The sequence below is a fragment of the Dipodomys ordii genome, unplaced genomic scaffold (assembly GCF_000151885.1).
Source record: "Dipodomys ordii isolate 6190 unplaced genomic scaffold, Dord_2.0 Scaffold72, whole genome shotgun sequence".
Lineage (NCBI taxonomy): Eukaryota > Metazoa > Chordata > Mammalia > Rodentia > Heteromyidae > Dipodomys > Dipodomys ordii.
Window position 1 is genome coordinate 5,269,595 of NW_012267288.1, and position 27,932 is coordinate 5,297,526.

The 27,932-nt window shown below is 38.9% G+C and overlaps 1 protein-coding gene across 1 annotated transcript; it reads left to right on the forward strand.

Annotated features, from left to right (window-relative positions):
* Positions 1-2: 2 nt before the first annotated feature.
* Positions 3-27,926, forward strand: Ankmy2 (ankyrin repeat and MYND domain containing 2). Its single transcript, XM_013024059.1, has 10 exons — positions 3-335; positions 7,503-7,567; positions 13,064-13,202; positions 15,574-15,672; positions 16,376-16,536; positions 21,309-21,523; positions 22,477-22,612; positions 23,734-23,862; positions 24,868-24,997; positions 26,692-27,926. The coding sequence occupies exons 1-10, from the start codon at positions 269-271 to the stop codon at positions 26,865-26,867; spliced, it is 1,317 nt and encodes a 438-aa protein (XP_012879513.1). The 5' UTR covers positions 3-268; the 3' UTR covers positions 26,868-27,926.
* Positions 27,927-27,932: the final 6 nt, after the last annotated feature.

Here is a 27,932-nt window from a genome sequence, read left to right on the forward strand (position 1 = left end):
GCCAATGACGCGTGGAGGGCGGTGTCTTGCAGCTTGGCCTGCAGGGACCGCCCGCCCGGCTCGCCCGAGCTCGCCCGGAGCCCGCCGGCCTCAGGGAGCTAGGAGAAAAGTCTAGCGCTTCCGTAGTTGGCTATTCTGTGTCCTGGTCTCAAGTTGCCACATTGCAGCTGTCTTTCGTAACACAGACACGTATTTTCTCTTTATTTCTGTCTCTCTCCGTTTTTAACACTTCCACAGAAACAAAATAACCTTCAAGCTGGCGGGAGCAATGGTTCACATAAAGAAAGGCGAGCTGACCCAGGAAGAAAAGGAGCTACTGGAAGTGATCGGGAAAGGTATGGGTTACTGGATTGATTAGCAACCAGGTCCTGGCCAACCTGGCTAGGGGGCGTGGCGAATGCTGGGGCTGGGGAAGCCTCAGGCTCTGGTGACCCTAGGCTGAGAGTCAGCTCCGGAAACAACAGTTTTCCTTTGGTCTAGGGCCTTTGCAGGGCGGGAGAAGTGGAAGACACATTGCTGGGGTTGGAGCAGAGGTGTCCGGGCCTGTCCTCTAAACCAGCTGCTCGGAAATGTAGATTTCTAGTCTTTCTCTCCGGTTTTAATGAAAGTCCCCAGGATGTGGGTCTCAATACGTGTATGCTTTAAAACTCCTCAGATGATTTTGAGCAGCGTGGGTCTTGGAGGGGGTCCACGTTCCTAGGTTGGTGTCCACAGGGCCCTTTCGACTTCCGGAGGCCGCAAGATCTGGAGCTCTCGCTGGTCCCCGCCCCCACTTGGGGGTGGCGGGACCGCTCGGCGAGAAGGGTTCTTTATAAGGGCACAGAACTAGGTCTGTCCTCGGCCGCCTGGAGGTTTTTACATCCAGGATCTCCAGGAGTGCAGGAGGACGGCGGCGGAGCTAGGAACCTGCGGAGAGGCAAGGAAATTGCCCAGACCTCCACATGCACCCATCGGCTCTGGCTACACCGGCTCTATCTAGTAATCTGCTCCCTGATGCTTTCCTTTCCTCGCTGCCAACGCCTGTCTCACTTCCGCTGCGCGGGTTGGTAGGAAAGGAGCCACCCGGAGGAGCCAGGAGCCATGTTTTCCCTTCAGTCCCAGAGTGAACGTCCCCGAGGAATTTCCTGCAGAATCCCGTTACCTGTTACCAGGCAGGTGTCAGCAACGTGACCTCAAGCTCCTCCTGCGCTACCCTGGGATGAGGATGCTGAGGCCCGCAGGCATGATTAAGCAGATTGGGTGTGTTAGATGCCTGTGTGCTGGGCTTGGGGCTTGAACTTGGGGTCCGGGCATTGTCCCTGAGCTTTTTTGCTCAAGGCAAGCACAGTGCCACCCGAGCCACAGCTCCACTTTGGTGGTTAGTTGGTGATGATCCTCACAGGCAGTCTGGGCTGGCTTCGAACCGGGATACTCTGCTCTCAGCATCCTAAGTAGCTAGTATTACAGTCATGAGCCACGGGCACCTGGCAGTGAGATTGTTTTAAATTCAAGAATAAGAAAGCCACATCACATCTGGGTGCCAGTGGCTCCCATCTGTAATTCTAGCTACTTTGGAGGCTGAGATCTGGGGGGTTATGTTTATAACCAGCCTGGACAGACAAAGCAGAGACTCTTATTAACCAGAAAAAAGCCATAAGTGGAGCTATGGTTCAAGCGATCGAGCGTTAGCCTGTAGTGAAAAAGCTAAAGGAACAGTGCCCAGTTCCTGAGTTCAAGCCCTACTCCTGGGGCACACCCCTAGCCCCTCACCGTCCCCCCCCCGCCCCCGAAATGAATGCCGAGAGGCCAGACTTTGTAGCAGTTTCCATCTAAGGTCAAACTCCAATCTAAATCCTCAGAGACTAAGATGAATTTCTTCTCAATAACAAGGAAAGTCTAAATGTTAAAAAAAAAATCGGGGGCTGGGAAGGTGGCTCAGTGGTAGAGCGCTTGCCTTGCATGCATGAGGGCCTGGGTTCGATTCCTCAGCACCACATAAGCAAAAAGAAAAAAGCTGGAAGTGATGCTGTGGCTCAAGTGGTAGAGCACTAGCCTTGAGCTGAAGAGCTGAACGACAGTGCCCAGGCCTAGAGTTCAGCCCCCCCCCCCAAAAAAAAAAAAACAAACCGGGTGTGAACTTAACAGGCAATGAACTGTGCCATCTAATTAGATCTCAACTTTCAGTCAGTCACAGCTAGATTTATGTAAGTGCTCTTTACCTGGAATCCCAGACCTTTGGGTTGGGTTTTTATTGCATGGTTCATACGGTCTATTTGGCATTTCAGTCTTTCAGTACTGCCTCTCTCTGGGTAATTCTCCCTGCCTTTGGTGACTGTGGGACTTGATTTAGAGATATATGTGCCAGTTACTGTATGGGCAAAAAAGACACAACAGATAATTCACATCCACCAGCAATAAGAATTCTCATTTTAAATAAACCAAAGTGGTCACATATTCTTTTAAAAGTAGAAACCTGTGATAGTTACATAAAATAGGTCTCTGAAGCTGGATGCTAGCAGTTCACTCCTGTAATCCTAGCTACCCAAAAGGCTGAGCTCTTAGGATAAGTGTTTGAGGCCAGCCAAGACTGGGAAGCCCAGAAAAAAGCCAGGAATAGAGCTGTGGCTCAAGTGGTAGAGCACCAACCTTGAGTGAGAAAGCTAAGGGAGAGCCCAGGCCCTGAGTTCAAACTCCAGTTTGAACTATGTGCATGCACACACAAAATAGACTTCTGAAATGGAAAACAGGGTTGTTTGGCTATATTCTGGGACATCCACCAGTTTTATTCCAAAGATGGTATGGAAGAGGACCAATATGCATGTCGCTTTCATTAGCATGTGATATTTGTGAGCCTACCTGGGGCATGAGGTTTGTGAGTGCACATATGCTGTGTTTCATCACTTTAACTGGCCCTAGGCCAATGAAAAAAACAAAGTGGATACGGTATGTCATGTGTTCTTGCCAAATGAAGGTCTGTAGGACATCATTGCTCTCTCGAGAAAATATCGAAGATATGAGAAGATAGCTATACCCCACATTGATTGAATCATATTACAAGCCAGGCATAATTCCAGTACTTTTTGGGTATTTGTACATTTAACTAATTTTTATTTATTTTTATTTTATGCTAGTAGTAGGACTTGAATTCAGGGTCTGGGCACTATCTCTTAGCTTTTTTGCTCAAGGCTGGTACTCTATCACTTGAGCTACAGTTCCAGGTCTAGCTTTTTGGAGATAAGAGTCTCATGAACTTTCCTGCCCAGGCTGGCTTCTAAGAGTTTTCCTTAGATTCTCAGTCCCATATAGAGCTAGGAGGTATGGTCCACTGGTGCTGAGCTTCTTACATTTAATCTTGATGAGCTGTACATTAATTTTAAGCTATAGCAGCATGGATGGCAAGCACCATGTATGAAAGCAGATCTGGTTTAGAATCTAGTGAGGTTTCCATGTGCAAGTGACTTTGCCTAAGTTTTCCATATGAAAATGTGGGATTGATGATAGTCACACCTTCTGACATTTTGTTAGGTCAAACATTGACAACACTGTGTTGCCTGCTTTCTCATTTCTTGCAATTCTGTGTAGCAGAAGTGTGACAGAGTTGGCAGAGTGGAAGGGAAAGCAGCAGCCAGCCCAACGTGTACCACAGGGCTCCAGGGGTGTTGGTGGACATCTGGTCAATTTCCTCCCCTCTGCAGGTCCCTTCTGCACAATTCAGGGAAGCCCTGCATGGAGTTGGTTGCTGATTATGTTAATTTACCCTTTATAGACAATGACACTGAAATTGAAGACTTTTGTAAACAATACAAATCCACTATATTAAAGTATATATATATATATATATATATATATATATAATAATTAGAAACCTGTAAGTTTTTAAATATATGATTATTTTGGAAGAATCTATACCTATAACCCAATGCATACCTTTCGGAATGTCATGGTTTTTAGAAGGGTTGCTGGAAACAGTATCATTAGTTTGCTTCTGTCATTTGGTTTGGTTTGGCTACATCTGTTTATCTTCAATAGTAACCTCTAGTCTCAATCTAGATACTAGGAATGTAACAATAAATTATATTGTGCTTCTCTGAATACAAAATAATGGATCCACAATTGAGCAAGCCGCTGGTCCTTTGTAGAATCCTATGGGTTGGATGAGATGGTGTTTCACACTTGAGGATGTGGGTTTTGTAAGTCTGGTTAAATTTCAGAGTAGTCCTGAGAATCCCCAGTGGGAAAAGAGCAAAATTGAGAATATCACTTTTTTTGTGTGCCTACATTGAGGCTCGAACTCAAGGACTCTGTGCTTTTGCTCAGCTTTGTTTGCTCATGGTTGGCATTCTTCCACTTGATCATGCCTCTAGCCCATCATGCCACTTCTCATATTACCTCTTTTCTGTTGATATGCGTCTTTCCCCAGATTACTCGTTCACTCCCACCCTAAGGAAGCAGGTTGTGTTGCGTTTTTCTTCTTTGGTTTGAGCAGCTTGCAGAATTCCTTTGCTGGGGAACAGACATCAATATTACTTCTATTCCTAGAGACCTGGTGAGTTTTGCCTTACAGGAGGGCAAATGTTGGCTGAACGTATGCCCTTTCCTAGAAAGCAGTGAACCTTCCTACCCAAATAATTTGTCCAATTACATTGAGCATATTTATTTCCCAGAGTAAAACAATTGATCTTCAAACTTAATTGCAAACTATTGTCTGAGAGTAGCCTCCTAGTAAGGAATGACAAGAGGTCAAATTGTGTATCAGCCAGGTGTTTTCCATTTCTGCTCTATCTAAGTCCTTTTGTGGTTCCCGCTTAGCTGCCAGTAAATGAAGAACAACAAATGAAATACTGTCACAATTTCTTTTTTCCTCTCAGTGCACTTTGCTCATCTATTTTCCAAAATCCAGCCTCTTCCTATAGAATCCTTAACTGTTTGAGATATTTTTCTCAACTAGTTTCTTATAGTTCAAGCAGCCAGCCTTCACCTAATGAGTGGTGTGTGCTTGTGTGTGTGTGTGTTCATGTAATGTGCATGTATGATAGAATAAGAATTATCTGTTTGCTCTCTGCCCCTACTCCTGACACAGAGACTAAGACACTCTGAGCTGTTTCTAATCAGTAGGGGTGCTGTATACATCTTTTGATCTAATGTGTGATCTTTGACCCTGGTTCTTGGCAACAGAGATACTAATCCCTGGAAGTTTCCTGGGTGACAGAGTGTCTTTTGTTCTGGTTAGTGAACCCATGGTGGGCTCTTGAATTGCTTCAGTGTATGGGCTGCTCATTAGAAAGTTCAAGCAATGACTAGAAGCTCAGAGTCTTTAGGTTTATGTACTATCCTCCCCGCTTCTATAATAAACATCCCTGAACTATGACTGGGTTCAGAGTGTCTACATTGTTGGTGGATGGAATGTCCAAAGAGGGTGTTGTGCCTCTTTCCTTATGCTTTACCCTAAGGGGGTCTCCTCCATTGGACTCTTAAAACATGTATATCCCTTTGTCTCCCTGAGTTCTATGAGCTGTGCTAGCAAATTTTCAAACACTGAGGATGTTCTATTGCTATATGCTGTTGAATTGCTTGATGTGATGGAAAACCTCTAACATTTGACAGCAGATGTAAAGTACTCAGACTACTGAGTGGGAATTTAGCACAGGAAGTGGCGCTGTAGCTCAAGTGGTAGAGTGCTCACCTTGAGCTGAATTGCTCAGGGACAGCACCCAAGCCCAGAGTTCAGGCCCCACGACTGACCAAAAAAAAAAAAAAAAAAGAATTTAGCACAAAAAAAGTTTATCTTTTTTTTCCTCCCCTAAACTACAGCACTCCTTATCTTTCTTTTCAAATTGTTTCTGGGCAAGACAGATTAATTTAGATTGCTGGCCACTGGGCTAACATTTTATAGAATTAGCAGCAATGCTCTAATAAGATCCAAATATTTATGATTACAATCCCCATCCTCTTCTTAACCTGCAGCAGTCTTCAACAAGCTCACCATCCCCCGTGGCATTCTCTCTTTACTGCAAAAAAGAAAGAAAATAACCTCAGTGAATGCTCAGTGGAGAAGGTGGTGATTTTCAATCAAGGCATTTTCTTCAAGTGCAGATTTGAAGGTGCAGGGATTTCCGTTCTGTTCTGATCCTTTTCTAAAGCAGATTGAGAAGGGCGGTGAAGTGAAGCCATAGGTAAGGAAGGATAAAGTTTAAGGTAGAACTTGCTTACATATGAGAGTTCAGGGTCAGAATAAATGCACTTCTTGCAAAAATAGTTGCTGTCAACACCAAAGCTGTGTCGATCATTCTTCTGACTCTTTCCCAATAGAGTGGTGCTCATTCCTACCCAAGAGACATTTCTCTTATTGGTAAGGGACATTGATGTGACTTGCCTTTAAGAAACAAGTAGATGAAAGAAGATTTACCATTCTCAAATCCTAACTTCTCCAAAGAGAAGTCATCTTCCTCAGAGATGTTCCTGACCTTGTTTTACAGGACAGGCTGCCTCATCCTTTCTCCCAGGGTACATTTACTTTCATTGTCCTCTTCCCAGTCAAACCAGAAACTGTTTGGCAGAACATGTGGCTTCTTGGATTAATAGCTATGTTCTATCCTGTAGCCACGCACTGGCTTCTACCATTATCTCACAGAAGACTGGAAAAACCTGCTAATTGTGGCCCAATTACAGCTTGCTTCCATGTTTGTAGAGAACTGCCTTTCACATTTAAATTCGGTCACTTTCAGTGTAGCAGTCTGAAGACTGACAGAGGAGTGCTTTTATGTGCCAGATTTTTTTGAAATAATTTTTTATTGAGATGAAGTGATGATGTAAATTTCACAGTATTGTGGGATAGTGATACTTAAAGTCACAAACACCTTTTAACCTTCACAAGGCAAATTGTCATTATCATGGTCTATAAAGTTTGTGAATTCTATAAACTTTTGACAATACAACTATTTCTTCCAAATCAGGTGATGTGTATATTTCTTTCCTTTTGTGTAAGCTGTTTGCAGATATGTTTTACCCAAACAATTCCAAAACGTGACATTTTGTTACGAATGTGCTATCAATTCACAAGATCCAGGGCTGCCATGTTGTGCAGGTACTGACTGCATTTTGAATTCCAATGGAAGAGGATTGGAATTTAACCTTCACTTGGTAATTTGGATTAGATAGGCTCTAAGGTTTGTTTCAATATGAAGTCTTATGCTTTGTGGTTATTCTCCTACTGCCAAGAAGAAAATGTGACCAGTTTAATGTCATGCAAGGAAAAACAACATGAAACCAATCTAGTTTCTGCAAGTCTACTCCTGGGGTGGGGGAGAGTTACTTGTGAAATAAATAGTATGGGATTAGGTGTTATAAATCTTTAAAGCTTATTGCCTTAGTTTGGAGATGTAGCTTCATATAGAGTGTTTGCCTCACAAATACAGGGACTGGGTTGGATTCCTAGCACAGGAAAAAAAAAGTTTATTGCCTTGGTATTAGATATTTTTAAAAATTCCAGTGACAATCTTAACCTTTTATCTCCCCCCCTCCAGGTACTGTCCAAGAAGCTGGAACACTATTATCCACTAAGAATGTTCGTGTTAACTGTTTGGATGAGGTAAAATGCAAAATATTGATAACGTTTTTCATTTCCTATGAGAATGGATCATTTCTAAATCTGTCAATAAAAGCTGTTTTCTAGCTTTTCTTCTCCAAGTTATACTAACAGTCTGTCTCTAAACCAACTATAAGAAAACAGGTCGTAGAGTGCTAGACTTCTGCTGAAGAGCTGAGGGACAGTACCCAGATCCAGAGTTTGAGCTCCAAGGACCGACCCAAAAAAAAAAAAAAGGCAGCAAAAAAATCCCATGACTTTTTTTGGGTGCCAATCTTGCGGCTTGAACTCAGTGCAACACCCTTCTCCCCCCCCCCCAAGCTTTTATACTTAAGGCCAGCACTCTATCACTTGAACTACAGCTCCATTTCTGTTTTTTTGGGGGGGGCTTGGTAGTTAACTGGAGATAAGAGTCTTGTGGACTTTCCTGCCCAGGCTGGCTTTGAATGGCAATGCTCACATCTCAGCCTCCTGAGTAGATCAGATTACAAGCATGAACCTGTATTATAACAGCATTATTCACAATAATTAGCAACCCCCAAGTCCCATCAATTGATAGATGAATGGATAAAAAGTGATATAGTTAAGCAAACCTGAGTAATTTTTATTAAACTTAAAGGATCAGTTAATTCTTATTTTACCAAGTTACATCATTAATTTACTCAAACATGAAAAGATTCCCAGCTCGATTGATAAGTCCAATGAAATGGTAATGGCATGTAGGAAGAAGAGCCACCCCCACCCCCACCCATGAACTAGGAACTCAGCTCAATTTATAATTGCACACATGCTAAATGAAATGTTAGCAATTTGATTTGTAGCCAAGTAAGTTTTTCACCAATGTTAGGTTGATTGGTTAAGTTTTAGAAAAATCTTTCAATGCTATCCAGTGTATTACAGAAAGAGAGAAACACATATAACTATGTCCACAGATGCTAAAATGAATTTACTAAAACTCAGTGGCCATTCATATGAAAAACGAAAACAAGATACTGAAATGGAATGACTTCGCTTGATAAAAGGTTTTCAGAGACTTTTGACAGAGAATGATCTTATACTTAATATAAATCATTAGAAGCACCTGGAGAAAGACAGAGACCATTGAGTGTTTCTGGAGATGCTTTGAGTTGGCTGAGACAGACTGGCCTTCTTGATGGTCCATGGGCAAAATGGAAATGCCTCAGTCTTCCTGAGTTCTGTACTTGCTGTCCCTTCACCTGGATCTTTCATTCTCTGTTGGTATCTCTTGTTCTATAGCTTTCTTCAGGTTTTTGCTCAAATGGTACCTTGTCAGAGGGCCTTTCTTCAATGGTTTTTGCAATAAATAAATAAATAAACCTTTACCCCCTGGCAATACCTTTCCCCTTATGTTATTTATTGCTTACAATAGTATCACCATCTGTTTTGTCACCGCTATGGTGTTAGCCAGCTTCTTGTCACTATGATGAAATACCTGAGAAGATCAGCTTAAAAAAAGGAAGGATTAATTTGATTAATTTCAGCTCCTGGTTGCTCAGCACTGTTGCTTTGGGCTTGTGACAATAGAGCAAGACAGTGGGACTCTGTGGCTGAGCGGAGCTGCTTACCTTCTCTGTCCAGGAAGCAGTGAATAACTGGACACCCTCCCCTTCTCCTAAAGTTTCCATAATTTATTTGATAGTGCCATCAGGTTGGTGACCCAGCTTTTAGCATATTGCCCTTCAGGGGAGGATGTTTAAAATCTAAACCCTAACACCTACTACAGTTTACATGTCACAGACTTAGAATATTGGCACAAGGAATTCGTTGATTGTTACCCACAGTGTGTATGTCTGTGTCTAACATAAATTATCTACTCTATGAGCTACTTGCTGAATGAATCAGTGAAGTTTTTAATGCTATGGAATTTAAACATGTAAACTGATTTGTTTTATTGAAACCTCTTTGCACATCTACTGTAAAATATAGACATAGAAATAGACATAGTAGCCTTATACTGATGAATTATTTGATTTAAGAATACTAGAGATGGGCATGCTGACGTATAACTATAATCCTACCTCTAGGAAGTCTGAAGTAGGTATGAGGATTGTGAGTTCAATACCAGCCTGGTGTACATAGCAAGACAAGACCTATTTCTCTCAAATAGTGAAAAAGACAATAACAAGGAAATAAACAAATGTTACTTTAAGATAATTGTATTTAAGAAATCATAGAAGATCATTGACCATACCAGTTAGTTAAATAAGCTTCTTTTAAATTTGTGTTTGGTAAATGAAGAATGGAAAATCTTTAAGGATTTCATTGGCTTTAAGATGCCACAGATTTAAAACCTCTAGATTTCAGAGATATTACAAAGTGAGGTGGTATCAACTGATTGTAGTTGTAACCTTTTAGTACTTGTAAACAGAAACAAAATTCACAGATGTTAAATATGCAAATGAGCTTCTTAGAATTGATGAACCACATATAACACTATGATAACATTTTATAAAATTGTAGCACTGCTTTCCTAATTTGAATGCAGAGATGAGAATTCAATATATTTATTTTCTGATACCGTCATATCATCTTTAAAACTGGAAAGTAACACTTTAAATTCAGTTTAGTCAATTTATTTTAAACAGTTTGTTTTATTAACTCAACAATTTTGTTTTGCATCATTCCTTTTCTTCTCTGGATATTTATAGCACTACAAAGTGCTATAAGGCTGAAAAATTTATAGCCTTATATCTCTGTAGATCATTAACATGTATTAATTTTGCTTAATTCTTTTAGCCCACTGAAATTTTCCCATAAGATATGGTACTGGGACCCACATGCATAGGAATTGGTGTGCTCACAAGTTATAAATTTCCCTTTGCATGCCTCTACATTTCTATAGCATAAAATTGAACTGAGATAAGAAAATATATGTGATAGTCACTTCTTTGAAGAGCTAGTTGAAACTTCCTTACCAGAAGGTTGATTTCTAATCCCAGGGCATCCAGCACAGCACTGAAACTGATATGGGAAAAGTACCCATTGCATTATGTGCATTCTCAACCTGATGAGATTGAGCAGCAAAGGATGTAATTGAGAAAACTCGTGGCCATTTTGAAAGAGGCTATTTTATTCCTTGGGTCTAAAATCAATTTCTGTTTAGTAAATGAGAAATAACAAGAGAAGGAAATGAGAAATAACAAGAGAAAAGAGAAAAGACAGTTAAAAATTAAAACAGATTTAAAAAAAAGAAAACTAAGAGGGAAGGGAGTGAAAGCAGGCAGGTAAATTGCAGAAGTGATTCTTAAGGAACATTGCAACATAAGAAAATGAGCCCAATTGACCATGCTAGATCCCAAAACTTGCCATAACATTTTGCCCTTCTAAAGTTTATCACATTGTAGTTCATTTTTTTTTCTTTGAACAATGGAGCAGTTATGTAGTTTCAAGAGTATTTTTTGTCAGAACTAGGTAACAGTTGACTAGATTGACAGCATTCTGGATGAACAGAAAATGTTATACTCAGACTGAAGTCTGAGACCTAAATTTTTTATAAAAATTAAATACTTGTTCAAAAGAGTTCCAATGAACATGTCAGTTTATAAGTACAGTGCATTTTGATCAATGTTACCCCTTCCATCATTTTTCTTCCATCTCTCCCAAGCCCATCCATATCCTCAAGTTATTTAGTTCCATTTGACCCATGTACATTGAACATTATGATTATTGGCCCGCCCTTCCCCTCTCCATTGATCTGTCCTCCCTTGACAGTCCCCCTGCCCCTGGCCAAATGTCTTTCAGCTTCTCGATAATTCGTTTTGTTAAACTGTTATTTGTTCAAATGAGTTACACCATTGCTAATTTTTTAGGGGTGCTGGGGATTAAGCCCAGCACACGTAAAACACATACTTTATCAATGAACTATACTTTGAGCTCCACATATTAAAAATTTGTAAAAGAAATAATTGATTGCTTCTTTGTGATGGCCCTTCTGATAGTACCGTATCTTCTACTCCTCCCTGTCTTACACTACCCTCTTATCTCTAGGTTTCAGCTCCATTATGGCTCTCATATTTGCCTCATTGAAAGACTGGTAACTTTGAAGTCATTCTTCTAAAGCACTCATTGGCTCCTGTGTACAATGAGATTTCTCAATATACAAATATCCACTTCCTATAAAAATACCAACTAAGGGAGTCTTAGAAGTTATAATCGCCCACATTTTTCCAGTTACTCTCCCAAAACATTAATTACTTCTTCTGAGTTTCCTCTTATATAAGCACCTGAAAGATCTCAGCCTCCCTATAATTCTTCTGTCAGTAACTCTCTTAAGAATAATACGGCTTTGTATAAACAAAATGATAGACTCTATTAATATAACAGTCTGGAATCAGCAAGACCAGTTCAAGTGATCCTGGAACTTATGAAAGTAAAGGTGATATGTTTTAGGAAGGTTTTTATACTCAACAGCTTTGGCTTTATGACACTTAGAGTTTGGCCAGAGATACTGAAAAGGTTGACTTAGAGGAAATAGATCATTTACTCACCAAATAGTCTGAGGTGTTCAGTACATAAAATGTTAGCTTTTCCATTGGATATGCATAAAACATATGAGTCCAAAGAAGGTAGCCTGGTGTGAATACCACCCATTAATCTATATTTATACAATCATATTCACAGTCTGATCATAATGTAATAACATATACATGTGACTTACAAGATCCTTGTTTAAAAAACTGATAACAACTATAGTAGACATTTCCCGTATCTTCTTTTTCCCTTCATTGGCACTAATTCATGGAAAATTTCCAATTTAAAGAGGAGTTCATTTATTTAACATCGTTATAATATCCATTGTTATCTATACCTATATCGTTATTCAACTTTCTCAATAAGCATTCCATTTACTTTAAGGTTGCTTTTTTTTGTGTCTGTGTTTGGATCTGTTTGTCCATTTGTTTCTCCAGGAAATAGATATTTGGTAAAGAGAAGAACCTTGGATGATAAGAAATGTACTCATAAAAATGAACTTTACAACTTTGATGGGGGAGGTGGGGGAGGAGATGGGGGGTGGAGATGGGAAGGCATAGGAAGGGGAAACAAAGGAGGAGGCTACAATGCTTGATAAGAAATGTACTCATTATCTTGCCCATGTAATTGTAACTCCTCTGTATGGTATTTTCACAATAAAAAAAATGTACTCATTACCTTGCTCATGTAATTGTAACCCCTCTGTACAGTATTTTCACAATAAAAAATTAATAATAATAATAATAAAAAGACCCTTGGAAAATTTGGGTTCTGATCCCTGCCCTACCTATTTACTAGTCATGTGAATTTGAACACATTCTCTTTCGATCTATTTGTTAGTCTATTAAAAAGCTCAGGAAATAAAGCCATCTTTTCCCTTAGAAGTTTATGAATGATGCAAGTTGGGAAATAAAAAGTAAAGATGATTTATTGGTTCATATCTATATTCATGATTAAGAAGAAGGTAAGTATGTATATTTCACACATTTTTGTCTCTTTCTGTTAAAGAATGGAATGACTCCTCTAATGCATGCAGCCTACAAAGGAAAACTTGATATGTGCAAATTACTTCTGCGCCATGGAGCTGATGTCAATTGTCACCAGCATGAACATGGGTACACAGCCCTTATGTTTGCTGCACTTTCTGGTGAAGTTTTAGCTTTTTACTCATCACTGTTATGTCTCTCTCTCTCTCTCTCTCTATATATATATATAATATATATACACATATATACATATATGTATACATATATATGTTTGTTTAAGTATATGTATATTTTAAATCAAATGCATTCTTATTTTAGTATTTTTAAGATCAAGTTTTATGGCAAGGAGTGTGTGTGTGTGTGTGTGTGTGTGTGTGTGTGTGTGTGTGTGTGTGTGTGTGTGTTTGGGTGTCCTGGGACTTGAACTTAGAGTCTCTTGGCTTGAACTCAGGGGTCTCTTGCTGTTGTTGACTTTTTCACTCAAGGTTTGGGCTCCATCACTTGAGCCACACTTCTGGAATGTTTGCTGGTTAACTGGAGATAAGAATCTCACAGATTTTTCTGCCTGAGCTAGTATTGAACCATGATCTTCAGATTTCAGTCTCCTGAACAGCTAGGATTATAGACATTAGCCACCAGTGTCCAGCTTTTGAGACTGATTTTTGAAATTCTACAATTGGTGAAAGAAATTATATATTTAATTTGGTAATCTTTCTTTAGTGACATAATTGATTTTTTCTCTTAACATTTTACTAGACTTGAGGAACTATATTCTTTAAAGTTTGTTACTTTGATATCCTGTATTTTCCTAATTTGAAGTAATTAGTTCCCTGTTCTCTTCATTGAACAGCTGGCTTTTTGCCTTCCTGGAATTTATGTACTTAAGATCACTAGCCATGTGGAACCTTGTGATTGTTGCAGTTTTTAAAGAAAATGTAGTTGTGATACTATAGCCTCATATTTTTTAAAGCATCAGTCTACATGTTTATAATCATGGAACACAAAAGCATTTATAAGTATTATCTATGCGGTACAGACTCCCAAGAAAACAACCTGGATTGTGATATGTGGACAATAAACTAAATGGAGTTAGAAGAATAGAAATGAAGGCAAATACTTACTGTATGTCTTAAAGGGTCATATTGTTATACTTAAAGAAGTTTGTGACTCAGAGGAGCAAGGTACATACCGCAATGAAAAATAGGACGGAGAACAAGAGAAATACAACTGACTGATACAAGCCATTTTCAGTATTAGTCAAAGAGATTAAACTAGTATAATAAACTATCTTTACACTTTTCAAATTAGAATAACCAGTTATCACTTTCCTTTTTTTTCACACTCTTTTAGAGCATGTGTTCAGTCTAACCTTGGTAGATGGCAGCCTGGACAGATGAATAACCTTTTATCCATCCATATTCCCCACAAACTGTCTCTAAGAAAATCTGTGTTTAGGGCTAGGACTGTAGCTCAGTGGTAGAGCGTTTGCCTAGCATGCATGAATCCCTGTGTTACATTCCTCAGTACCATATAAACAGAAAAAGCCAGAAATGGTACTGTGGCTCAAGTGGTAGAGTGCTAGCCTTGAGCAAAAAAAGCTCAGGGACAGTGTCCAGGCCCTGAGTTCAAGCCCCATGACTGGCAAAAAAAAAAAAAGAAAGAAAATTAATGTTTATACTCTGAGTAGAAAATGCTGTTCACTAAATGTAGCTTATAATAGCAAAATATCTGTAATGATTTAAAAGAGTAAGAATAGATCAATTGTGGCTATTCATATAGAAGCCATCTAGAAAGATGGATCTTTGGTTATTATTATTATTATCCTCTTTTTATTCCAGTGTGAGGGATAGAGGAATCTATGTGATATTAGAAAAAGACCTCTATTCATTCTTTTCTCTTCTTTATTTTTACATTTGTTTTGACTTTATACTAAGCAGTATTATTAGGAAAACATGTTGCATTTTAACAAGTGATAGTCAATTCCATGCCATTTTTATGTGCCAGATTTGTTATCTAGACAACTGGGTTGCTTTTAAAGTAGGTTCTGGAGCTTTTTACTTTTTACTGCAGTTGTGATTCATGTTTAAAAAAATAAAAATATGATACATACTTAAAAGCAAATTAGGTAAAAGAAAGTGTAATTTGTGTGTGTGTGTGGTGTGTGTGTGTGTGTGTGTGTGTGTGTGTTCCAGTCCTGGGTCTTAAACTTAATGTCTGGGTACTGTTCTTGAGTTTTTTGGCTCAGTCTAGCTCTTTGCCACTTGAACCACAGTGTGTGTGTGTGTGTGTGTGTGTGTGTCTGTGTGTCTGTGTGTCTGTGTCTGTGTGTGTGTTTGTGTCTGTGTATGTTTAATTGGAGATAAGAGTCTTATGGATTTTTCCTGCTGTGCTGGCTTCAGATCTCAGCCTCCTAAGTAGCTAGGAAAACAAGTGTGAGCCATCAAGGCTAGGCAGGTTTGTGTATATTTTGAATGAAGTATTTCACTTGTGCATGATTTGACATTAAGAAATCTATTATTTTTAACTCTATAGGCAATAAAGACATTACATGGGTTATGTTGGAAGCTGGAGCAGAGACAGATGTGGTCAACTCTGTAGGGAGAACAGCAGCACAGATGGCAGCTTTCGTGGGTAAGTTTTTACTAGACTTTTACACAGGATCATTGTCCAAGTTTCCTTTCTGAAACGAATACCACTTTGCTTGTCAGACTACAGCTAATCATTCTACCACTGAGCCACCTTCCCAGCCCCGAAATACAAGTCTTATATACGTTATTGCCCAGGCTGGCTTTGAACCTCAATCCTCAGATCTCAGACTCCTGATTAGGATTACATGTATGAGCCTCCAGTGTCCTGCCAAGATTTTGCTTCCCAGAAATGTTTCTGAGAAGTGGCTTAAAGATCAATGAGAACCCATAATGTGCATTTCAAACTTATGGAAGCAAAACATTTTCAATAGTTTACAAAGCAGCCTAGCGTCTCTCAAGCCTAGCTTCTCTTCCTTAAAAGGGAAATTATTTTAGGTAAATAGTTATTATAATAAAGATAGGATATAGATTATATAAATTATGTGCAATACAACTACATGTGTTTAGGGAAGAATGACTATCATTTGTGTAGGGATGGACGGAAGGAGAGACTTTAAAGTCTTTTTAAAGTCATTTATAACTTGAGCATTTTTTTGGTAAATTACAGAATCTTCATATTTAAAATTTCCACTTTAGAATGCTTGTAAACACATTCTTCTCCTTTTCTTCTATGAGTTATTGATGCATGTTTCCTTCCTTTCTTACTGTTGAATGATAAAATAACTTTTCTATTTCTGTATTCAAAGGTCAACATGATTGTGTGACTATAATCAACAATTTCTTTCCTCGAGAGAGACTGGATTATTACACTAAACCCCAGGGATTGGATAAAGAGCCAAAACTGCCCCCAAAGTTGGCAGGCCCACTGCACAAAATTATCACCACCACAAATCTTCATCCTGTCAAGGTAGTTTGGTAGTTATGGTATTTGACTTTTATTTCAATATTGCTTTGGAATTCAAATGGTCTTATTATGTGGGATTGTGATTGTCTTAGGCTGAGTTTAGATATAGAGTTTGCATTGAGCTTCCATTTTCAGTTGATTCAGTCAAGGAATGCTATTGGCAGATAGTGAGGGAATCTGTCAGGAGTTGAAGGAAAGGTAGGCAAACAGGAGGGTTCAGCCTCAAACTTAACTTTACCTCATTCTGTAGGTAAACCTGGAGTGGGCATGACTCTGTCATTGTCCAGTGCCTATCTCCAGGGAGAAAGGGGAGACATCTAGATAGAAGTAAGTGAGGTGAACCCTGGGAAATGAAGATGATTCTCTGGGGGAAGCCACTGTGAGCCCTTAGCAACCAGTGCTCAGAGTGGCTAGGGCTACTGTGCTAGACTTGTAAATAGGACCTAGGTCTGGCACTATCAGCAGCTACTGCAATAAGTAGTCCTCCAGGAAATATTCCGCAGTGTGATAAGGAATGTGTGTGTGTGTGTGTGTGTGTGTGTGTACACGCGTGCACGTACATGTGTGCATGCACACAGACACACAGACACACAGATACATACACACTCTCTTATTAAGGCTTGAATTTAAGGCCTAGTACTGTTCCTTTGCTTTTTCATTCAATTCTGTCCTTTACCACTTGAGCCACACCTCTACTTCTAGCTTTTTGCTGGTTGATTAGAGATAAGAGTCACATGGACTTTCTGCCCTGGCTGACAGATCTCAGCCTGTTGAGTAGCCAGGATTACAGGCATGAGCCATGTCTAGCTATGAACATATTTTTAATCCAAGTGACTATTTGAAACTGTTAAGTAATTCAGTTCTTCCAGTAATTAGTTGGATTAGTTACTTATCTTCTTTTCCCACACACTGAGGAATTAGAACTCCTGGGAATAGCAGCAACTCCTTCCCTATGGCCCTTAGGCGTGATACAGGCTGGGCTGGGAGACAGGTTTGAAATTAGTATTTTCGGGACTGGGAAGGTGGCTCAGTGGTAGAGTGCTTGCCTTGCATGCTCGAGGCCCTGGGTTTGATTCCTCAGCACAACATAAGCAAAAAGAAAAAAGCTGGAAGTGGCGCTGTGGCTCAAGTGGTAGAGTGCTAGTCTTGAGCTAAAGAGCTGAGGGACAGCGCCCAGGCCCAGAGTTCAGGCCCCACGACCAGACCCCCCACAAAAAAAGAAATTAGTATTTTCCCCTTGTTTCTACCTGAGCCTGAGCATTATAGGACAGTTTACCTTAGAACAATTTGAAGACATTCCCTATATGTTTCTGATTCACTTGACTTTTTTTCTGTGTCTTGAGAGTATAGTAAGGTTCTGGAATATTGCTTTCCAGTGATATTTAAAATTAATCTTGAGTTGTACACAGTAAGGGGTTTTAACATGTATATTTGCACACATATACATCTAATATACTTTCATCCTATCCATCTCCTCTCTTACCCTTTCTTTTCTCTTTCCCCCATATTTCCCTTCACATCTGGGATGGATTTTTGATGTTTACTTGGGACCTACTCTTTCAACATTAAATGTTATTATTCTTCAGGAATTTTTAAGAGCAGATATTTAAAGTGAATTAGATTGAGGGCAGATGTATGTAGATAATAAATGACAAAGTTATATAACCTGAAATAGTTGGCATAGTACTTTTGGAGTATTGAGTCTTATAAAGAGACTATTGTTTGACTCTAATACCTTGCTTCAGAACAGTCCTTGCTATGTTGTAGGTATAAACAATTTATTCCCTTGAAGTCCTTTCTTTTATCCATATCTTGGATATAAAAGCTGCCCCGTTGCTTTTGTTGTGGTGGCCCATTTTCATTGCTTTACCCCTTTTCAAAGAAGTTTGCTTGCTCATAGGAAGTATTATTAAAAAGTAACAAACAGCTACTGTCTACAGCCAAACTCCTTTTAAGATAAGCATAGAAGTTCTCTACAGTACACAATTCACCTTTTCATTTCCTGGCATCTAACCTAGCTTCATTTGTGTCTGCGTTGGCTGCTATAGCAGTAAAAAATGTGTTTGTTTCCAAAGAGACTTAGGGAGTTAGTTGTGTGGATGCCAGAAACCGAGGTTATAACCTAAGAGAAGAACAGAATGCCAGAAAAAACAGCAAAGAGAGCAGGAGACAGGTGCAAGTAGGGCAATCTTGCCTTTGATGATTAAGATGATTTTCAACATCAGAGCTGTTGATTTGGCAATATACAAAATAAGATATGGGCTGTCAGGTATAGTTCAGTGACAGAGCATTTGCCTGCTCTCCTAAGGCACTAGGTTTGATTTTCACTATGAATTTTTAAAAAAAGGAAAAAGGAGATTAAAAAAAATTCAAAATGCCACTGGATGGATACACATATCCTAAGATAGCAGTTCTTGTTTTATATATGTGTGCCAGTCCTAGGCCTTGAACTCAGGGCCTGGACACTGTCTCTGAGGTTTAGTGCTCAAGGCTTTCACTCTACCATTTAAGTCATAGCTCCACTTCTGGTGATTAATTGGAGATATGAGTCTCATGGACTTTCCTGCACTGGCTGGCTTTGCACTGATGTCCTAGCTCTCAGTCTCCTGTGTAGCTAAGATTCTAGGAGTGAGCCACCGAAGCAGTTCTTTGAAGGGTAAGATTCATGTACTTCTGCTGAAAAGAATGTTTTTATTCCTTGTTGGTATGTGGTAGTGAGGGTTTCCTGTATATTACTTCATCAGCTGAAGAGAAAGAAGGAAGCTAGTTAGTATTCCTTTGTGTAAAGCTATATAAATGTTTCATTAAATCCATGGCATTGCTCTGTTTGTCATCCTTTCTTTATAAACATTTTATGCTACAAAACAAGAAAGGTCTAATGTCTCAATAGACAATCTAGATCCTATTTGAGATCTTTGAAAGTTTGAGAGTTTATATACTTTGATTTTAAATGCCATATACAAAAATATTGATCAGGTAATTTAGCTGACTGCAGTTAGTAGAAGTATAAATGGATAATTAATGAGCCTTTACCACAACTTTTTTTTTTTAAGGATCTCATTTTTGGAGCTCAAGCTGATCCCCAACTATGATCCATCTGTCTTAGTTTTACATTGTTGGCATTATAGGTATTCACCATGCTAAACTAAATAAGAATAATAATTATTATTATATGCCAGTCCTGGAGCTTGAACTAAATAATAATAATTATAATAATAATTATTTTATGCCAGTCCTGGAGCTTGAACTCAGGGCTTGGATTCTGTCCCTGAGTATATTTGCTCATGGCTAGCCCTTACTACTTGAGCCACAACTTCATTTCTTTTGTGTATGTGTGTATGTGTATGTGTGTGTGATTATTTAGAGATAAGAGTCCCATGAACTTTCTTGGCTTCCAACCAGGATCTTCAGATCTCAGCTTCGTGAGTACTAGGATTACAGGAGCCACCTGCTCCAGGCATATAATTTTAATATGTGTTTTGTTAGAAACATAATCAACAAATTTATTTACCAGTAAAGATTTGGACTGTACTTTCTTCATTAAGCCCAATGATATATATTAAGTGTTAGATTTTAGATTTAGTAGTGTAAAAAATAAGTGAAAATCCTCTTCCTTTCCTATGAGCATTTAATTTATTAAACTTCCAAGTAAGGAGCTGGCATGGGTTTCACTTCAGGTCACAGACGTTCTTTTTTTATGCCTCAAGAGAAGAATGTGACTCATGAAATCTACTACTTGTTTCTCCTTGACATTTACAAGCCCTAGCACAGTATTTATCTATAACATATTGGTTAGCAAGTACTGGATGGGCTGTATGTACAGTTATACCATATTGTGCACTTGGCTACCAGGGACCCTATGGAAGTTATGTGCAGATGAACTTCAAGTAGCCTATCCTGCCACAAAGTATTTCTCACTACACTACATTTGAGCTTTGTTTGTGTAAATATAGGAAATGTGGGATTCATACTACATAAATACGATAACTCCCTATTATTTCCCCTTTTAGAACTGTTGATAGTTTCCTCTTTGACCTATTCCCATTATGGAGATGATGGAAAGCATCTTTAGGAAAATTTCCACAGAGATATGTAGTTGGAAATGGAGCATATTTCATTCCTAGACTTCTTTCTATAAAATCCTTTACCTATAGTTAATAAGAATTAATGAGAGCTGGGTGCTGGTGGTGTGCACCTGTAATTCTAGCTTCTTGGGCTAAGGATTCTGGTTCAAAGCCAGTCCAGACAGAAAAGTCTGTGAGACTTATCTCCAATTAACCACTAGAAAACTGGAAGGGGCTCTGTGGCTTAAAGTGGTAGTATGCCAGTCTTGAGCAAAAATGCTCAGAAACAGCACCCAGTTCAAGCCCCATGACCGACCAAAAAAAGAACGAGAACTGTAATTTTCCTTGTCATGAATTTGTAGAACTTAGTAATATTAACTAAAAGTAGGGATTGTTCAATTATTTGATGCTATATATATATATATATATATATATATAAAGGTTGTGCTTATATGATTATCTTCGGGGACTGTAAAGCATGTACTCTGAATGGCATACGAGTTAGATCACATTTCAATTTGATAAGGTCCTCCTGTATTACTTTATTATGTTGATCAGTGACAATCTACATGCTAATTTGAATCAGCACAGTAGCTGTAAGATTCTAAGAAAAAATTTATTTGATCATCTCTTGATATTACCTGAACTACCTAATTTATATATGGAAGCGTCTCCTGTAATTTCTAAGTTCACATTTTGAATGTCTTCTAGATTGTGATGCTTGTAAATGAGAACCCTCTACTGGCAGATGAAGCAGCCTTGAATAAATGCTACAAGGTGATGGATTTGATTTGTGAGAAGTGTATGAAACAAAGAGACATGAATGAAGTATTGGCTATGAAAATGCATTATATCAGCTGTATCTTTCAGAAGTGCATTAACTTCTTAAAAGATGGAGAGAACAAACTGGACACTCTAATCAAAAGGTATTTTAACCATCAAATACACTTAATTGGATGTTTTATTAAAATTTAAGCATTTCATATGTAAGCATTAAATTTAAATTAAGCATTTTTAGCAGCAGGTGACATTGTTGGGGGGGGGTCACATTTAGTCTGTAAGGTGGGAAGGTGACTCAGTGGTAGAATGCTTGCCTTGCATGCATGAGGCCCTGGGTTTGATTCCTCAGCACAACATAAGCAAAAAGAAAAAAGCCGGAAGTGGCGCTGTGGCTCAAGTGGTAGAACGCTAGCCTTGAGCTGAAGAGCTGAGGGACAGCGCCCGGGCCCAGAGTTCAGGCCCTACAACTGACCAAAAAAAACCCACACATACACATACAAAACAAGGGACAGTATTAGACTTGGTGAGATTTGGTATTTGTGATTTACTTATGAGGAATCTTAGGTTTGAAAGGCTAAAGAGCACACATAATAGCATACAGCTAGAAAATGGCTTAGCTCAAATGTGAGACTGTGTTATGCTGTAGGTTCCACTCTGTATTCACAATGGCACTCTGTATCTCTGTTACCGTATCTCTGAGAGCTTTGTTAAATCCTTGTGCTTAGAAAACCAGAGATTAAATTTTCTTGTATCTTTATTGAGAAATGGGAACCAAAGCAATAGGTTGTAACTCAATGAGTTTCCATTCTTCCTAAAGATAACTGACATGGTAATAAGTAACTAGCTAAACTGACAAAAGCATTTACCTTTCTATGGTTGGGGTCATATTTATTTATGAGTGTCAGCACCTGGAAATCTATTATGGCCCAGTTTAGTGCTCGGGTTAAACAGCAATTTGAATTAAGTCCATCTTCATTATTTGAGGAACAATGAAAATCTTAAGTAGCAAAGAAGAAACTATTAAAAGCTATTGGGTTCAACTGGAAGGGAATGTTTTAGTGATTCAGCTTCAACTACCTTTAAAATATATATCTTCCAGCTTGCTAAAAGGCCGAGCTTCTGATGGCTTTCCAGTATATCAAGAAAAGATCATTAGAGAAAGTATCAGAAAATTTCCTTACTGTGAAGCAACACTCCTGCAGCAGTTGGTTCGAAGCATTGCTCCTGTTGAAATTGTAAGGCTCCTATCCCCTAAGTGAACTGTGCCAGTAAGACCTAATTACCAAAGCCTATTCTCTTTTGCTATTTATTTCTATTAGTTTGGAGTATTTTTAAGAACAAAGATAGTGATAGGTTTGCCTGCTTGAAGGGTTTCTGTTCATCTATTTCTCCTCGCATGATCCTTTCTCAGATGTTCAGAACTCTTAAAGTAATAAATAGGAATAGATGGTTATGCTGCGCCCTGGTGGCTCCTGCACAACCCTCGCTACTTAAGTGTCTGTGATGTATAGTGTTGTGGTTTGAGGCCAGTTGTCTGTCTCTAAAATTACCAGCTGAAAGCTTGGTTGGAGATGTGGCTGAAGTGGTAGAGCACCAGTCTAGCCAGCAAGCAAGCAAACCAACCAAGTATGAGACCTAGATTTTAAACCACAGTATTGGCAAAAAAGAAAAAGGAAAAAAGAGAAATGTTTATAAAAGAAACTTAGATGTTAACTACCTCTGTGAAACAAAACAGGTATTCACATGTCATATGCAATACACACTCTTACATGTACACTGGTAATCTAACAGTCTTACTCTAGATAAATATACAATTAAGAGGCATAAGAATTGTTAAATATTTTCTATGTTTGTCCTGCAGAATCTGAATATTTTCTCTTTTTTTTTGGTCCGGTCGTGGGGCCTGAACTCTGGGCCTGGGCACTGTCCCTCAGCTCTTCAGCTCAAGGCTAGCGCTCTACCACTTGAGCCACAGCGCCACTTCCGGCTTTTTTCTTTTTGCTTATGTGGTGCTGAGGAATCGAACCCAAGGCATCATGCATGCAAGGCAAGCGCTCTACCACTGAGCCACCTTCCTAGCCCCTGAATATTTTCTTTATGTCATATCTCAGACAAAATTCTACTCCCAAGTTCAGTGTATGCTTGTGGAATAATCTTAGTTGAAAATGCTTTCATTTTAGAATAGAGAGTTTTCTTTTTATTGAGAGTTTAGTTTTGTATTGTTTGTTTATATGCTAAATTCTGTGTAAAGACTAACTTAATAATTTCTTTCCTCGTGTGTTTCTAGATGTCATGGCTGTCCTTTTGTCTTTTATGGTGGTTACAAGTTTGTTTACCCTCTTCATATCTACTCTAGGGTTCTGATCCCACTGCATTTGCTGTACTAACGCAGGCCATCACTGGTCAGGTGGGTTTTGTGGATGTTGAATTTTGTACCACCTGTGGAGAAAAGGGAGCCAGTAAAAGATGTTCTGTATGCAAAATGGTAAGAATGGAATTCTTCAAACTTCACTGGTAGCCAAGCTTTAATGGCTATAAACCTAACAGTTGGTATTAGTGTTTCAAGCAATTCTTATGCATGAAAGTATTGTATCTAATAGTCATTTAGAAAGAGGACTATAGTTTAGATAAAGATCTGGGCACTAATCTTTCCCCCAGAGACTATCTGGCCTCTGCTTAGCACCCCATAGGAAAAAGGATATGAATGGCTGAACATGAGAAATTAGGAGAAAAGTTAGAGAATAAATGGGCTGAGACTGGTGCGGATATAAAAACCTATGTTAAGATACTTCATAAATACATAATTTTAATCCTTTTGATGTTGATTTACAGTCTTTGTGAATTCTTTTTAAATTGACAATTTTTTCTGTCAACAAGCTATAATCCTTAGGAGCTACACTGTCTATTATCTACGTAAAAGGCACATTGTTTGTGTTACTCTCACATCCAGATATGGCAGGCAAACATGTGTTGTCTTGTGTGTCCATTTACCCTATGGGATAAGTGTCCTACCAATTTCCAGGCTGAGGTTCTTCAGTATAGTATATGGAATTTCTCACTTCTTTGCTTATTCCACTGTCCTAGCTGGAGTGGGTCTTTGCCTCCTTTGTGCTCCCATTACTTCTATGTCCCATGCTGGGGGCTAAGCTGTACTATTGAGGGTCTGCCTCCCTCCCATCTGCCTATCCTATTTTGTTTTTCAGCCCTAGCTTCCTCTGGGACAATTGTTTTTCTTTGTCATCTTACCATTCCAATTCTCTTACACAGTAGGTTCTTAAAGTCTTTTATAATCTGTTTAATATTACTATTGCTTTAAAGTATAAGCTAAAAATGATAAATCACCACCAACTCACAACAGAACAATCCCTAATCAAATGTCATAGTTTTAAAATATTTTAAAATTTTTACAGAATAGTTTGGTAATATCATAGTTGAAAAGTGATAAAAATCCTTCCTCTTAAAATGAACATAAATATGCCATTGCTTTCAGGTCATATATTGTGATCAAACTTGCCAGAAAGCACACTGGTTTACTCATAAGAAAATCTGTAAGAATCTGAAGGACATTTATGAGAAGCAACAATTGGAGGCTGGCAAAGAAAAGAGTCAAGAGGAAAAGAGTATGTATAATACCACTGAGCTCATTTGGCTTCTTCATGGGGAAATAAAGGCTGTGAGCTTAACATTGAGCACAAAAAAAAAAAAAAAAAGAAAAGAAACATGAGGAGACTCTGGGGTGGCCAACATGAGGATCATACTTAATTGTGCCCCATTTAAACCTTTGAGATACTGCATAGAATATAGTCAGCTGAGCCATCTCTGGAAATCAGAGACATAAAATTCTAAGAAATGTGGATTAATCCACAACTTCACTACTCGAGTGACTACCCTGGAATAATGGGCAATCACATACTCCATTTAGAAAGAATTTAACATCTTTGAACAAGGAAATACTTTTCTCAAATGGCTATCAGAACACTTCAATATTCTGTAGAATATATGTGTAAAAATTTCTTGGGCTGGGAAGGTGGTTCAGTGGTAGAATGCTTGCCTTGCATGAGGCACTGGGTTCAATTCCTCAGCACCATATAAGCAGAAAAAGCCGGAAGTGGTGCTGTGGCTCAAGTGGTAGAGCACTAGCTTTGAGCTGAAGAGCTGAAGGACAGCTCTCAGGCCCAGAGTTCAAGCTCCATGACTGACAATAAATAAATGAACAAAATAAAAAATTCTATTATCATTATTTTTTATTTTTTTGCTTGTCCTGGGGCTTGAACTGTGGACCTGAGCATTATCCTTGAGCTCCTTTCTACTCAGGGCTAGTGCTCTACCACTTTGAGCCACAGGGTCACATCTGGCTTTTTCTGTGATTAATTAGAGATAAGAGTCTCACAGGGCTTTCCTGCCTGGGCTGGCTTCAAACAGTGATTCTCAGATCTCAGCCTCCTGAATAGCTAGGATTATAGGTGTGATCTACCAACACCTGGTTAAAAATTCCTAAATTTTTATACTATTGATTCAATTACCAGATGTATTTATAAATTACAAATTGCTGATCTACACAAATTTCTTCAATCATTAAAGCAGTAAGTTCCACATTTTTTTTTTGCTCTTTCTCTCTCGAGATGAATTATTTTCTTCAGAAACAGTGACTTGATTCAGCGGTGACTCACACTGGAGATGACTACTCCTAGATCTGTGCCTTATCCCAGAGAATACATCCTGAATCTTTGGAGAGTGTTTGTAGTTTGAAAAATTGCCTCCTCTATCTCTACCCATGAAGGGACCACGTTCTTTTTATCACTTGATTGAGAAACACTGTTGGTGTGAATGAATGATTATGCAAAATTAAAACATTTAATACTGTGAGCATAGCTTTGCTTTCTGTTTTCTAAGGCAAACATTATTATGTGCTAGCTATTCATGTGTGACATCATGAGAGAGTGGGATTCCCAATAGAGTGGGAACACCAGATGTTAAACATCAGCCATGTGTCTCAAAGTATTCTAAATGTGACAAACACTTTCTTCTTCACAAATGTAAAATGGGCTCCTGAAAGGTAATCACCTAACCAAAGTGTCAGGCTAAAGAAATGGAAAACTGTACTTGTCACGTCCCCAACAATAATCCTGGTGGAGAGACCTGGCTGTGGGACTAGAGGCTGAGTTCAGTTCTGATTCTTCTGGTTTTGTGGGCATAGAGCTGTGTAACCTATGCCTCTTTTCAGGTTTTCCTTTGGAAAACAATGGTGATATAATAAAGATAAGTTAATATATGTAAAGTTTTATGAGTATCTGACAATTTTTTTTTCCCTTAGATGGCAAACTCGATGTCAATTCTAATTGTGTTAATGAAGAACAAGCAGAGGCTGAAACGGGTATCTCCCAAGAGGATTCCAATCCTAAAGATTCTGTGGAAGGGGAGAAAGAATCTCCAGGAAGGGACGAAGGGCGAGTGGAGGCCCCTGCAGGTCCTCAGCTATCTGAGGAGTAAAGGCCATGCAACCGTAACTGTAGTCTTTGCCAGCATGATTGGTCCTCCTGCTGGCCAGCAGCTGGATGGCTCCTATGAACACATCTTCATTGCTCCGTGAGACTACCTGCATGGCTCCACAGCGGGAGGGCAAAGCTCTGTCTACCATGCCCTGATTTCCTATTGGCTTCTGATCTGCAATCGAACAGCTATTCCTACAGAGCGATTTTTCTTTCAGAATACAACAAAGCCATTTCCATTCTCTTTCTGAGGTTGACTCCTCAGCAGTTTGCCTGAAAGAAAAATGAATCTGCATACAGAAGAAATGTAGGCTCTAGGGACCAACAGCACAGGTGTGAGAGAGAAAGAAAATTTTTATGGCTACAGAAATAGGTAGCTTAAAAAAATCCTAACTTATCTGTGAATAAAGTACATATAAATAGCATTTATTATAGTGAAGTTCTACTTATCCAGATCTGATAAATTGAAGAAAAACTGTATGCTAAACAGTCTTTGCTGTAGTTCAGCCAAGTGTTTTATATAGGAACTAGCCTGAGAAGTTTGAACTTTACATGGTTCCTGCAGAGAGATTCTCTCTACGTTTGTAGAGTATTTGTACCTTCCTTCAGAAATGTCACATCCTTCGAAGGAACTGAAACAGGAACTAGGGCTCTCTTAGCACATGCTTTAAGCAAAGCACTTCTTAAAATTTGTGATTAAATACTGGCTAAATCTACTGTATATGTAGTTCTTGTAAAACTGGGTGCCGTATTCCACCCTAAAAGGCTGACTTTTACCCTCTTACTGGCCTTTCAAAGGCCACATCCTTTCAAAAAACTGTAACTATTGTTTAGAGAGGGACACAAGCCTGTAAGTTTTAGTACATGTGTTTACAGAGAACTTGGATTTGGTATCTGAAGGTCTTGCTCTTTTTCACATTTTCTTGTGTTGATTTTAAAATAAATCATGCCTATGGATATAAATAGCTTGTTTCATAATTTATTATTGTCAAAGAGTAGCAAATTATAGATTAAATTATAGATTAAAGTCTAACAGTAGGAAACTTTGCAAATATTGGAGAACAAA

What these genes read in the sequence shown, in the direction of transcription:
- Ankmy2 (XM_013024059.1), top strand. Translation starts at nt 269, where the DNA reads ATGGTTCACATAAAGAAAGGCGAGCTGACCCAGGAAGAAAAGGAGCTA. An exon ending in ACAGATGGCAGCTTTCGTGG is followed by an intron (nt 15,673 to 16,375) that starts GTAAGTTTTTAC and finishes CTGTATTCAAAG; the next exon opens with GTCAACATGATTGTGTGACT. An exon ending in AAAGAGTCAAGAGGAAAAGA is followed by an intron (nt 24,998 to 26,691) that starts GTATGTATAATA and finishes TTTTTCCCTTAG; the next exon opens with ATGGCAAACTCGATGTCAAT.